Below are 13,715 nucleotides of genomic sequence, written 5' to 3'. Positions count from 1 at the left end.
ACTCGGTAGGTGAGGCTTTTTCTCTGACTCACCTGGCAAATGGCACGTGGGAGCTGTTTCCTAAGCAACCGTCGTACTTAAGGCACATTCATTTGTTTGGCCATTAAACTGCCAGCTTCTTTCTTTAAGACAGGGATTGTTATTTTTTTCATCGCTGTTGTCTTCGAACCTTCGAATGACCTGCAAAAATGTGTGCCCGCGGAGCCTGGAGCCTGTTTCCGATTCTGTGTCTCCCTCTCTCTCTGCCCCTCCCCCGTTCATGCTCTGTCTCTCTCTGTCCCAAAAATAAATAAACGTTGAAAAATGTGTGCCCGAGGGTTGCGGAGTGATTGGAAAATGGACATTCATAAACGGCTGAAGATTACAGGCTATCTGGCAGTAGAAGTACTAGCATTAAATGTTCAGTGATAGCAAGGTACTACACTGATTGCCACTCAACCTACCCTTTCGTGGCGGTTTATTTATTTCTAAAAATCTCTATCAAGCCGGTAAACTCCCCATTCTACAAATAGCCAGAGTACAAGAAACTGCAGTACTAGCTTCAAATTTTTTTTTTCTTTTTGGTTAGCTGACTTTATAGAGCGGCTATATGCTTGGGAAGGTAAGAAGACGTTGGCCAAGACCCCCAAACGTGGGAGGTACGGGGATCATTTGCTGAAGACTACAGACAGGGTTAAGCGTCGGAGTCCCGATTGCAAACCAGAGTGCCGGAACCAAACCGCCGACACTCGAATTTCCGCCAGGACGCGCTAGCGTGTTACGACGCATCGACTGCTTTTGCCTGGAGGAGGCCTATCAAGGGAGGACCGAGTATCGGGAGGCCAAGGAAAGGAGGCGAGTGAAGGACTTCCCCGTGGGGAGGGAGCTGGAGCTGCCGAGATTCGGGAGGCCGCGCTGGGCCTGTTGAGCTAGACGTCCAAGCGCGTCGGAGAGTTCAGTCATGTCTACACAAGCGGTGATGCGCGCCCTGCGCAAGAACAAGACCCTTCGCTACGGAGTCCCCATGCTGGTGAGCGCAGGGAGGAAAACGTGTGGGGCGGGATTCCGGAAGGGGTGGGTCCGGATTCCGAAAGGGGTGGAGCCTCGAGGTGGGCAGGATCCTGGCTGCGAGGGTCTGTGATGTGGCCGTCGGGGAGCAGCAACCTGGGCTAGGAAGAAGCTTCTAGGCAGCCTTAGACTTCTGCCCCCGCCGGTAGTGGGATCTTTTACCCTCCCTAAGAGTTACCAGGATGTGCTTCAGAGAGCGAGGTCAGAACCAGCTTTTATTCCAGCACTGGGTGATTACTAAACTTGCATTTTTAACCTGCTGCTACCCTTTGACGATGCTGTGGATCGTCGAAATAGATGTATTTACTTTAACTGTACAATTTCGGGCATCTCTATATTTCAGCTTCCTGGTTTGTGAACTGGTTTAATTCCTCCCGGGTTGTTGTTAGGAGTTCAGTAAAACCTTGTGAATCGAGTGGTTAGCACCGTACCTGCCACACTGTAACAGCTTTCAAAAGGTCGCTAAATTATAATTGATAATTTTAAGGCACATTGATAGTAGTTGTGGTGTTTATATGTTTGTCTACAGCCCTACACTGAGTTCCCTGAAGATCTCATTCATCTTTGAAGATACAGGTTGAGGTTGACATAACACCAACCAGAGTTGGAATCCAGCCCAACAACCCCTCTTACTTTCTGATCCACCTTGGCAAGTTATTTTGCTTCAGCAAGTCTTGATGTCATAGTAAATGAAACAATTTCAGTACAGCATGTGGACAAAAGCCACTTTGTTTTAAATCATAATAGTTTATTACTTTGGAATGAATAGGTGTTGGTGTAGGTGAAGATACCAGCTTTGTGCATTTTAGCAGAACAAAAGGAGAGAAGTGACCTTAAAAAAAGTTTAAAGAAAACCGCCTTAAAAGGTAATGTAGTAATTATATTTGTGTAGATCACAGGGCATGTGTAAAAACCATCCTCTCTATAGATTCCTCTGCCCCAAAAAGGAGATCCATTCAGAAGCATTGTGATTGTGGCCACTAACCTGAGGTCACCTGCATGTGCCAGTGAATGCCAGTATGATTTTGTTCCTTATTTTTCAAAATCACCAAAGCCGGATCTCAAAACCACTAGTGTTGAAGTACCTTCTAGATACTTAGAGGTTTCCTGTTTTGTTTTATTTCTTGGAATGGAAAGTACCATAGTAGCCTTTCCCCCAAACATGTTACTCTATATTTGTCTCTATGTCTATACTGGACCTAGAGGACCATGTTTCAAAATATGAATCCTAAACATATAAATAATATTGAAGAGGAAGATGTTGAATTCAGTGCTGTGAAACCCAGCACTACTGGAAAGACCTCAAAAGATACATCCTTTTCATCGAGTATCAGTCAAATATGCCGTAATTACTGTACTACATTTATCTTCAAGCTGAAATTATTTCCTTTCTTGGATAAGTATTAATGCTTCCTAGGATCTTTATTCAACAACATACAGAAGAGGACTTGGAATACCAGGTGTATGTTAATGCTACTTTCCTTCCCTTCTTGTCCAAACCAGGTTGAGTGAAGGTATGGGGTACTGATTCTGGTATTTTGTAACGGGCTAAAATGTTTTCTTGTAATGGTATATACTGCACTTACTCTGAACAGATGAATGGCAACTCACCAGGAAAAATAATCTATCGGATTTCATATAAGCGGTCACTGTTGGCATTTAGATAAATAATCTATAGCTAGACTGAATTTTGCGCTTCTATTTTGTTTCATTGTTTCCTTTCTTTGTTTTAGGTGCTGATTGTTGGAGGTTCTTTTGGTCTTCGTGAGTTTTCACAAATCCGCTACGATGCTGTGAAAATTAAAGTAAGGACTGTAATTGGTGTTCAGCATGTGTCTGTGTATATGTATGTTCTGGTTTACATGTGTATATGCAGTGTTAAACAGTCTGAGTTTTGTCTTGCTTTTCAAGGTGGCCATATAATCTTTGGACTTTTCCTTATTCTGTAAGACAACATGAGTGATGATCTGGAAATGAATCATGAAATGTAAAGAATTTAGTAATCTTCTTCATCATTGGAAAATTTACAATACTGTATTCTCCAATAAAATGGACTCTGGTGTAGTTGTTTTTAGGATTTAGGAGGGACTGAAGAATGTGGGACAGTTTCACTCCCATTTTATTACTCCATTTCATATTAATACCAGTAATTTTATAAATTATATGGATATATAAACTGATATACTAACAGTAAAAGAAAATTATTTTCATTATAAATAATAAATTATATATGTGTGTGTGTATGTGTATATATATATATATATATATATATATATATATATATGAAATTTACAGGTGAGGAAGCTGAGGTTCAGAGAACTTAAGTAACTTGCCTAAGGTTACATGACTATTTCGAGGTAGTGTTAGGATTCTCACCTTCTGTGATTACACGGTTACTTAAAAATTCAAGCCAAGTGTTACATAAGAACCCTGGTTAATTCTTTCAGAAGTATGTAGTTTTTGTTTGTGGCCATTTGTGATATTTGAGTTTTTTCCAAGTTATTTATATATGATAAATATATATAACATATTTAATATTCATATTATATATAAATATAAATATATATGTGTGATGAAATATATATATGATTTACTACCAATATTACTGAGGTCTGCTAATGAAATATATATAATATATAATATTAATTAATAATTATCGATAGGAAAATAAAGAGTAAAGGCCTATTTAGTTTTCTCAGTTAATTTTATGATTTAAGAGAAACGCCAATTCCAACTAGTCTTAAAGATATTAGATATTAGAGTAAATATTAAATTTAAAAAGAATGTGTGATTTCTGTGGGGTAATAGAGCAATTATTAACTGTATTAAAAAGTGTCTGTTAGCATCCTGCTTATTTTATTAAGGAATTTTTTTCCCTTTCCCTTTAAGATGAAAGTTATAATAATCTGACTTTTGGAAGTGGGATGACTATACATATTTGAAAAATAATTGAATATTTGTCATATGTATTTATTATGTGGCAGATCCTATAGATAAAGATTCAAGAAATTAGTTCTTACAAAGCTTGTGGCATAATTTAGGCTGGAAGACATCCAGTATAAAAATGTAGTCAGGGGCGCCTGGGTGGCTCAGTCGGTAAAGCGGCTGACTTCGGCTCGGGTCACGATCTCGCGGTCCGTGAGTTCGAGCCCCGCGTCGGGCTCTGTGCTGACAGCTCAGAGCCTGGAGCCTGTTTCAGATTCTGTGTCTCCCTCTCTCTGACCCTCCCCCGTTCACGCTCTGTCTCTCTCTGTCTCAAAAATAAATAAACGTTAAAAAAAAAATTAAAAAAAAATGTAGTCAAACAAATTACATCATTGCCCAGTAAAATGCTATATTAGAGTTTTGCATAAAACAGTACTAGAGACATACAATTTAGACTTGGGAAAGGGGTATCACAGAAGGTTTGCTAGAGGCATTAACCTTTGAATTACGACCCTACGAATGAGTAAGTGTTGGGTCACCTGGGCAGCTCAGTCTGACTCTTGATTTCAGCCCAGGTCATGATCTCACAGTTTCTCACAGATCTCACAGATCTCAGAGTTTGTGGGTTGGAGCCCCATGTGGGGCTCCACATGCTGACAGAATAGAGCCTGTTTGGGATTCTCTCTTTCCCTCTCTTTCTTCCCCTCCCTTGAGCACGTGTGCGTGCTCTCTCTCTCTCTCTCAAAATAAACTTAAAAAAAATTGGATGAGTGTTAGCTAAATGTTGAAAATGATATTCTATAACACAGGAGGAGTATTGGGCATATCGTCAGATGTTCATTTTAGAAATCCCTCTGGCCGTGGATGGGACAAGATGGATGGGGATTGAGCAAGGTGGAAGGGGAGAGATGAGACCTGTTAGGGTGCTTTGGCAGTAGTACACATGGACAGTAATGAAACTTGAAATAAAATATTTGCAATGAAGTTAGAAATAAATGGGTTCCAGAAAAAAAATTTTTTAGCAGCTAATTGATAGTATTTGATGACTAATGTGATGTATATAATATAAAAAAATGAGTAAGTCTTGCACAGCTTGAGGTTTTGGTTTTGTGGACTGGATAAATGGTGATGCCATTCACCGAGTTAAGGAGAGAGAATGAGGGAGATTGCATTAATAGGAGAAGTTTAGAAGATGGGCTTAAAGTAAAGAGAAGAAAGGTGAAATAGAATGAAGTTCATTGCAATTGAGAGGACAAGGTTGGTTGATGAGAACAAGGTTGAGAGGATGCGGTTGGTCAAGGTCTATGGGAGGAGGCTGAGTGGACAGAGTTCAAGTGAGAAGGATCAGAGGACAAGACCTGAGATTGAGAAGTCCAGGTTGGTTGATGTTCAGAAGTCAAACTCAGATGAAGTCAAGAGTAAGTGTTTGGGTGAGATTGAGTTCAGACAAGATAAAGAGGATAAAGTGGACTGAATGTGAGAGTGATTAACAGGATGATTCACTGAGGTTAACTGGGGTTATTAGGGTTGAGAGACCAAGAGCAAAGGGGAGTCAAAAGGACAGAATTGCTGAGATTAAGGGGGGGTCAAGTCTGAGGTTGAGAGTACAAATGCCGTTGAGAAAGACTAGGATAAGTTCAGCTGAGAAGTGTTGAGGAGGGTGGAGAAAGACAGTATTGATTTGGAGTGACTGGCCATCTTAGTTTGCCTGGAAATGTCCTGATTTTAGTACTGAAAGTCTGGCATCCCAGAACACAGAAACTCCTGCTTTTCAGTCATTGGTGAGGAAAGTGGAAAGGAAAGTACAGAATCCAAGAGGTGGGCTAAAAAAATGAACTGAAAGCACTAGCTTTCAATTCTAGTGTGAAATACATAGGGCATAGTTTATCTATGCCATTCTTTTGTTTTTTTTTAAAGGTTATTTATTTATTTTGAGAGAGATCGAGCGCAAATGGGGGAGGGGCAGAGAGAAAGGGGGATAGAGGATCTGAAGTGGGATCTGAAATGGGCTCTGTGCTGACACCAGAGAGCTCAACGTAGAGAACTGGATGCAGAGAGCCAGACGCAGAGAACCCAGACTCACGAACTGTGCGATTTTGACCTGAGCCACCCAGACACCCCTTATCTACGCCATTCTTAGTGGTGGTGGTTCTTTTTTGTTCTCCTGACTCTTAATACTAACAACCATGGAACTACAATAATGGACCATCCATTGTTGCATCGCTCCAAGTAGTATGACCTAAGTGTGCATATAAGTGCATTATAATCCTGAGTATTAAGTCTTTCTTTTTCCTTTGAAATAGAGCTAGTTTAATTCTTAACATTGTTAATGTTGTGATCATGTTTTCTAAGATTTAGATAATGAGAATGAGAACAATTACAATACCAATGCCAGCATGGTCCCAACATCACTGAAAGAGAAAGCCAAATGACTGTGTTATTTTTTTTTAATGTTTATTTATTTTTGAGAGAGAGAGCAAAAGTTGGGGAGGGGCAGAGAGAGAAGGAGACACAGAATCCGAAGCAGGCTCCAGGCTCTGAGCTGTCAGCACAAAGCCTGACATAGGGCTTGAACTCCACTGAACGCGAGATCATGACCTGAGCTGAAGTCAGACACTCAGACTGAGCCACCCACGCGCCCCTATTCTTAATATTCTAACACTTTACTATTACTCAATTAAGAATAGCTGTTTTTGTTTTGTTGTGGTTATTTTTTCTTGTGTTGTTTCAGGCTGAGGACTCATGCTTTTCTAAATATTACTCAGTTAATTACTGGTCAATTATTTAATTATATCCCTTCCTCCATTCTCTCTGTTCTCTAATTCTGAAATCCCTAACAGCCCCTATTGGGGCTTTTAGATGTAGCTTTCACCATAGGCCTTTTCTTTCCTTCATCCCAATTCTTGTGCATTATTCTAATGGTATTTCTAGTGTATTAATGGTCTTTTTTTTTTTTAATTAAGTTTATTTATTTTGAGAAAGAGAGAGCATGAGTGGGGGAAAAGGCAGAGAGACAGAGAGGGAGACAGAGAATCCCAAGCAGGCTCCACCTTCAGTGTGGAGCCTGACACAGGGCTTGATCTCATGACCTTGGGATCATGACCTGAGCTGAAGTCGGACACTCAATCAACTGAGCCACCCAGGCACCCTAGTGTATTAATGGTCTTAAGCTGTGTTCAGTTACTATTCTGCTATTCCATTTATTTTAATTTGGGTTCTGTTGTTTGTTTATCAATTTCAGTGATCACATTCTTCTTTCCTCAACACTTTGCCACGCATAGGTAACATGGCATCAGCTCCTGTTTACTACTGTGGACTCCTGTTGAATTTTTTCTTCGATGCTTCTTTATTTCAGGTGTATTGAAGGTCTTATTTTTTGTTTTCAAGAGCAGCACTATATTTATTAGTATTTTTATGTTATTTTGTTTGTATTTTATGTTATTTATCATTTAGGGTGGTTGTTAACAGCATGGACTCTGGAGGCAGAGGGCCAAGTTTCAAAGCCAGTTTCTTCCTCTTCAACAAGTGATTCGAACTCCTTGTGTCCCATTATCTTCACTTGTGATCATCATCATAATAATTATCTCATAAGTTTCGGTGAGGATTACAAGAGATAACGTATGTCAGAATGCCTGGCATATGAAGAGTGCTGGCGAATACAGGCTGCTGATAATTATAGTAGTGGTGGTAGTACGTTAGCTGTCATGACGCGATCGGGTGGGAGAGATTTTGTCACGTGTTTGTCATCTGCCACACCACCCCAGCCATCCCTTATATAACTTTTTACATTCACAGTTGAATGTAAGAGACTTGAACAACTTACGGCTCCTCTTTCTTTTCTACAGATTGATCCTGAATTAGAAAAAAAGCTGAAAATGAATAAAGTGTCATTGGAATCAGAGTATGAGGTACATACGTTAATATGTATTGTATGTTAATACAGCCTCTCTTTTGTAACCGTCTTCCCGGTCAGTGACTGATTCGCTCTCTCTTCAGGTTAACGGAAATGATTACCAGTGCAGAAGAAAATTATTTACCTTAAACAGTATGGTATCGGGGCAACTAACTATGTAGTCATTTGGAAAGAAAATAAGGATGGATCTATATTTCATATACTATAAATGGATGAATTCTAGATGGAACAAGAATTTAAAAATAAAAAAGCAATGCTAAAAATACTAGGAGAAAAAAAATGGAGATTCTTTTCTGTGGTCTTGAGTCAGAAAAGCTGATTTAAATGTAATACAAAATTCCAAAGCTTTACAGGGAAAGATTGATGAGTTTATATATAAAAATTCAAAAGTTCAGCCTTAAAAAATGTATATAAAGTCACTGGTTAAATGAGACATCCTAAAACTGTTGTTTATCTTATCATGATGAATTAATTTAAATATGAAGAGCGTCTGCAGATCAATATGGAAAAGTTTAACAATTTAGGTGGGCAGTAGGAACATGGGCAAAACGTGTAAAGACTACAGAGAAAAGGAAATAAATTTCATTCTTAGACATATAAAGAGGTACTAAACTTACAGGAATGTTAGTTAAAGTTATAATGAGGTGTCGTTTTCCACCCATCTGATCAGAAACCAAAGTGTTTAATATAGGATGTGGTGAGGAGGGTGTGCTCCATTTCTTGGAGTCCGTTCGTTTTTGTGACTGTGGGTCATATTTTCCCATATTTCTATGTATGTTTGATCATTTTTGCTTGAAAGGTGAACATTATAAATAATACATTGAAGAACGTTGACTCTCATTTTAGCAGGCCCTTCAATTATTGGCTGATCATTTTGAGCTCGGTTTTGTCTTTTTGAGGGAGGATCTGTGGAAAGACTTTGGCGTTCCCTAAACTGCTGTAACCCTATGAGACTCATTCTCCAAATTGCCTCCCCAGAGGATCTTGTCAGAGTTTGGCCTTAAGCTCTGTTGGACTGAGTCTAATGCGGGTCTTCCTCTTGGCATGATCCTTATTTCTAAAGACTAGCTTTTGGTGCCTCAGCTGTATGCCAAAGGAGCAACTCGGTGTTAAAGAGAGGTCCCACACCAGCAGGGCTGACAATCAGTATTGACACTGCTTTCTTCTTGGTTCCGTTCCGTACTCAGTTCTGTAGCAGTTGGTTAAGTGGTAAGCCGTAAGTGGTCTTGCCCACCACGTGTAGTCTTCAGTGACCGTACATGTTTTGCAGAATTCCACAGAGACTCTTTCATTCACCAAAGATCTTTGAAGACTTGGAACCCTCTCGCATGAAGTTGTTCTACCAATTTGCATCCCATCGAAGAATTATTCTTAGTTCTCTTGAGCATATATCTTACGTTACCTGGGTAGAGGCCATTATTCTTTCTTCAGACCTTTTTGTAACTGAATCATTTCATAACTAAACTTTAAAATAATTTACTCTCCTGCACCTTAAATTAGTACAATCTTGTTCATCCACATATATTTAATACAGACATCCTATAAGTGGAATTTAGAGAGTGGTTCAGTTCTCTGCTTCCCCACTAGTTTTTCAAAGCCTATAACTTGCTCCTTCTCGGTCTATAAGCACTGTGTCAGTAGTGATGGCTCTGGAGGGTTTGTCTGGGGATAAATTTTCCTTTACTTATTTTGGAGATCATAGAATTTGAGAACTGAAGAAACCATGTAGACCATTTGGTCAAGCCTTTTTATTATTACTTAGGAGGGAATAGTGCCCAGACAGCTTAAATCACTTGCCCAAGGTTATACAGCTTCTTTTTTTTTTTTTTTTAATATATATATATTTTTTTAACATTTATTTATGTTTGAGACAGAGACAGAGCATGAACGGGAGAGGAGCAGAGAGAGAGGGAGACACAGAATCGGAAGCAGGCTCCAGGCTCTGGGCCATCAGCCCAGAGCCCGACGCGGGGCTCGAACTCACGGACCGTGAGATCGTGACCTGAGCTGAAGTCGGACGCTTAACCCACTGAGCCACGCAGGCGCCCCGCTTCTTTTTTTTTTTAATGTTTATTTTTGACAGAGAGAGACAGAGAGAGACAGTGTGAGTGGGGGACGGGCAGAGAGAAAGGAGGGAAACACAGAATCCAAAGCAGACTCCAGGCTCTGAGCTGTCAGCACGGAGCCTGATGCGGGGCTCGAAATCGTGAACTGCAAGATCGTGACCTGAGCCAAAGTCAGATGCTTGACTGACTGAGCCACCCAGGTGCCCCAAGGTTATACAGCTTCTTAGTAAAAGAGAAATGCTCCTTTTTATTTTTGTTACAAGGGTCCATGTAAATTTACGTCATTTTCCTTATCTTTGGATATAAGCTATTCTGTGTTCTGTGAGTCTCTTTTTCTATATTATTTCAGCAGTAATTCGAGAACAGATAAAGCAGTTGTAGAAAACTTGTTGTCAGAGTGGTGTTGAAGGGTGAAGAAACCTTTATATTCTTCCCTTTATCCTACCTCTGTGCTGAGAGATACTTCACACTCACTGAAGGTACAGTGATCCAGACTGGTTGAAACTAGGTTTTACTGACTGAAAGGGATTGGCTCATGGCAGCTCTGGGGAATGTCTTTTCATTCTCTGGCTCAGGCTCATTTCTCATGTGCAGGACAAATCATCTTGGCCTCTTTTCTTCCTTCTAGCAGGCATTAGGGTCTCTACCTTTGTTTTTCCCCTCTTACTTACTACCATTACCCATGCTAACCCATGCTAGTCATTATTATGTTCGTTTAACCTTCGGAGTTGGATTTTTGTTTTCCCAGCTTCTTCCCTTTCTTTGTATTCTCAGAAATAAAGCATGTAGACCCTCTATAATTTGATAATTTTATTCTGATGGGGGGGGGGGGAAGATAGTCTAATTAACATGACTAGCAAGCAAGAAAACTTCCAAACCCTAAGAGATATGCCATTTCTTCAATTATTATGCGTGATATGCAGTTGATTTATTTGCTAAAATTGGATTTTTTCCACTCATTTATTCATTGATGAATCAGTAATGTCCTAATCAAAGCTACATGCCTCCTACACTAATATATATGCTTTAATTTTTGTGGCTGTATAGAAAATAAAGGATTCCACTTTTGATGACTGGAAGAATATTCGAGGACCCAGGCCTTGGGAAGATCCTGACCTCCTCCAAGGACGAAATCCAGAAATCCTTAAGACTAAGACTAAAACAACCTAAGTGGATTCTTTCTTTCTTTCTTTTTTTCTTTTTGACAAAAATGCCATCCACTGGAATTCTTGCTACATATTCAGTGGGAAGAAAATCTCAGACCTGCAGAAGCCTGGATGCGAGCAATGTGATGACAGATACTTTTGATAAAAGTCAAAGTAACATCACACAGTGATTTTATGTCAAACCTATGTAGAAAAACAATACTGATCACAGGCTGATAAGAGTTTTGGTTTTGCTTATAATACTACTAATCAGTCTCCAAAGTCTTAACCTGATGATTGCATTGATACCATTAGAACATGTTAAGAAAATACCTCTCCAGACTGAGAGAAAATATTTGTCGACCACATATCTGCTAAAAGACTCATATCTAGAATACATAAAGAGCTCCAAAAACTCAATTGTAAAAAAGCAAACAATCCAATCAGAAAATGGTCAAAAGTCATAAAGTGACATTTCTCTGAACAGGGTATATGAATGGCAAACAGGCACCTGAAAAGAATGATTGACATCACTAGTCATTAGGGAAATACAAATTTAGACTACACTGAGAAATCACTACACATTTATTAGAACAGCTAAAATAAAAAAGGGGCAATTCCAAATGCTGGCAAAGATGTGGAGAAACTAGATCTCAAACACATTGCTGGTATAATGTAAAATGGTACAAGTGGTCTGGAAAATTCTTTGGCAGTTTCTTTAAAAACTGCATAGGGGACTTCAGTTTCCGGTCCAACAGATAGCAACCTTGGAAGTCACACCTCCCATCCTCACACAAAGGATAAGCTGAAAAAACTGAAAATCAACAACTATTCTTTGATCCATGAGAGAATTGAGGACACAGAACAAAACCACCACTGGAAAATTTGAGACACGCAAATACAGAGGATCACAGGTTACCTGGAGGAGAAACTACCTGGAAGCCACATCAGGTAGGAATGCTTAAAGGGCAATTGCCTAATTACTGGAGACTGAGCATGGACTAATTTGAGTTAAAAACTCCTAGAGACCAGGCCAGGGGCACACTTTTATGAGGTTTACTTCCTGGGGCCCCACCAGGTTCTTGCAGTGAATAGTAGAGGAAAATCTTGTCGTTTCAGTAGGGGGAGGAAAAATTAACTATTCTGAAATATGTCCCCTAAATTTTGTTCTCTTTAACAAAAGCCTGGCCTCAAAGGAGATTTTTGCTAGAGACTAATCACACTGGATTTTACCAGAGTCTAACCAACTCTAGGGTAAGGGAAATACCCGACATCAGCCCCTTCTAGCCTTCCTGTTCACCTAAATGGGGTGAGGATGTGGGGAGGAAGACTGAAAAGTAGTTGTGAAGGTCATGTGGGACCACGATGACTAGAAGACTGAGACCTAATCATAAGATTATAGAATGTTCCCCTTCCCCTTCACATTACCACCACATCCCTAAAGGCTCTTCACTGGAGTTTCTTTTACCCAGTCCAACTGGATATCATGTCCAACTTTCAACGAAGAAACTACAAGGCATTCTAAAATACAAAAGGCACAGTTTGAAAAGGCCAAGCATTATAATCAGATTCATATATGGTAGGAATATTGGATTTATCATGTCGATACTTTAAAATAACTATAATTAAGATGTTTAGAGTTCTGATGGAAAAAAATACACAACATGCAAGAACAGATGGGTACTGTAAGCAGTGAGATGGAAGTTTTAAGAATTAAAGGGAAATTCTAGAAATCAAAAACCGTGTAACAGAAATGCCTTTGATGGGGTCATCAATAGAATAGACATGACTAAAGAAAAAAAAAAAAGAATAGACATGACTGAGGAAAGAGAGAGGGAAATGATACCAGAAAGTAATTAAATCCATAAGAAATGACAAAAGAGCACTGATAAAGGTAATTGGGTAATTATTTTTTACAAAGTACAACTACAGGGGCACCTGGGTGGCTCAGTTGCTTAAGTATCCGACTGTTGGTTTTGGCTCAGGTCATGATCTCACGGTTTGTGAGTCCGAGCCCCACATCAGACTCTGCACTGACAGCATGGAGCCTGCTTGGGATTCTCTCTCTTCCTTTCTCTCTGCCCCTCCCACCTCTCAAAATAAATAAATAAATAAACTTTAAAAAAAAGTACAATTACAATTTTTCCCCTTCTTAATTTGTTTTAAGAACAAGTAGAACCCTTTCTATAAAATGTATTTTGAGGTCTACATATAGAAATGTAATATATTAGACAATAATACAGTAAAAGAATGGAGTGGGAATGAAGCTTTATTGGGGCAAGGAAATGATACCAGATAACTGAATCCACAGGAAGCAAAAAAGAGAACCAAACATGATAAATAAGGCTAGCATTTAAGTTTATAAATAATTTTTTAAAACTTCTTCCAAATACATAGAAGAGCATAAATCAATAATTATAACGTTTGTTGGGTTTGTGAAATGCATAGCTATAATATGTATAAAAATAATAGCACCGGGGCGCCTGGGTGGCGCAGTCGGTTAAGCGTCCGACTTCAGCCAGGTCACGATCTCGCGGTCCGTGAGTTCGAGCCCCGCGTCGGGCTCTGGGCTGATGGCCCAGAGCCTGGAGCCTGTTTCCGATTCTGTGTCTCCCTCTC

At 39.6% G+C, this 13,715-nt stretch overlaps 1 protein-coding gene across 2 annotated transcripts; it reads left to right on the top strand.

The window, feature by feature from the left end:
* Nucleotides 1-791: 791 nt before the first annotated feature.
* LOC115516629 (cytochrome c oxidase assembly protein COX16 homolog, mitochondrial) lies at nt 792-12,903 on the top strand. Of its 2 annotated transcripts, none has more exons than XM_030319441.1 (4): nt 792-1,009; nt 2,781-2,852; nt 7,818-7,880; nt 10,999-12,903. In XM_030319441.1, exons 1-4 carry the CDS (start codon nt 941-943, stop codon nt 11,119-11,121), a joined length of 327 nt encoding a protein of 108 aa, XP_030175301.1. In that variant the 5' UTR covers nt 792-940; the 3' UTR covers nt 11,122-12,903. The 2 variants fall into 2 exon arrangements, with proteins under 2 accessions (XP_030175301.1, XP_030175302.1); XM_030319442.2 differs by lacking the exon at nt 10,999-12,903 and adding an exon at nt 7,969-8,820.
* The last annotated feature ends 812 nt before the right edge of the window (nt 12,904-13,715 follow it).

Source organism: Lynx canadensis, chromosome B3 (genome assembly GCF_007474595.2).
Source record: "Lynx canadensis isolate LIC74 chromosome B3, mLynCan4.pri.v2, whole genome shotgun sequence".
NCBI classification, from domain to species: domain Eukaryota; kingdom Metazoa; phylum Chordata; class Mammalia; order Carnivora; family Felidae; genus Lynx; species Lynx canadensis.
The sequence above is the reverse complement of the archived record's forward strand: the minus strand, read 5'-3'. Positions and strand labels throughout refer to the sequence as shown.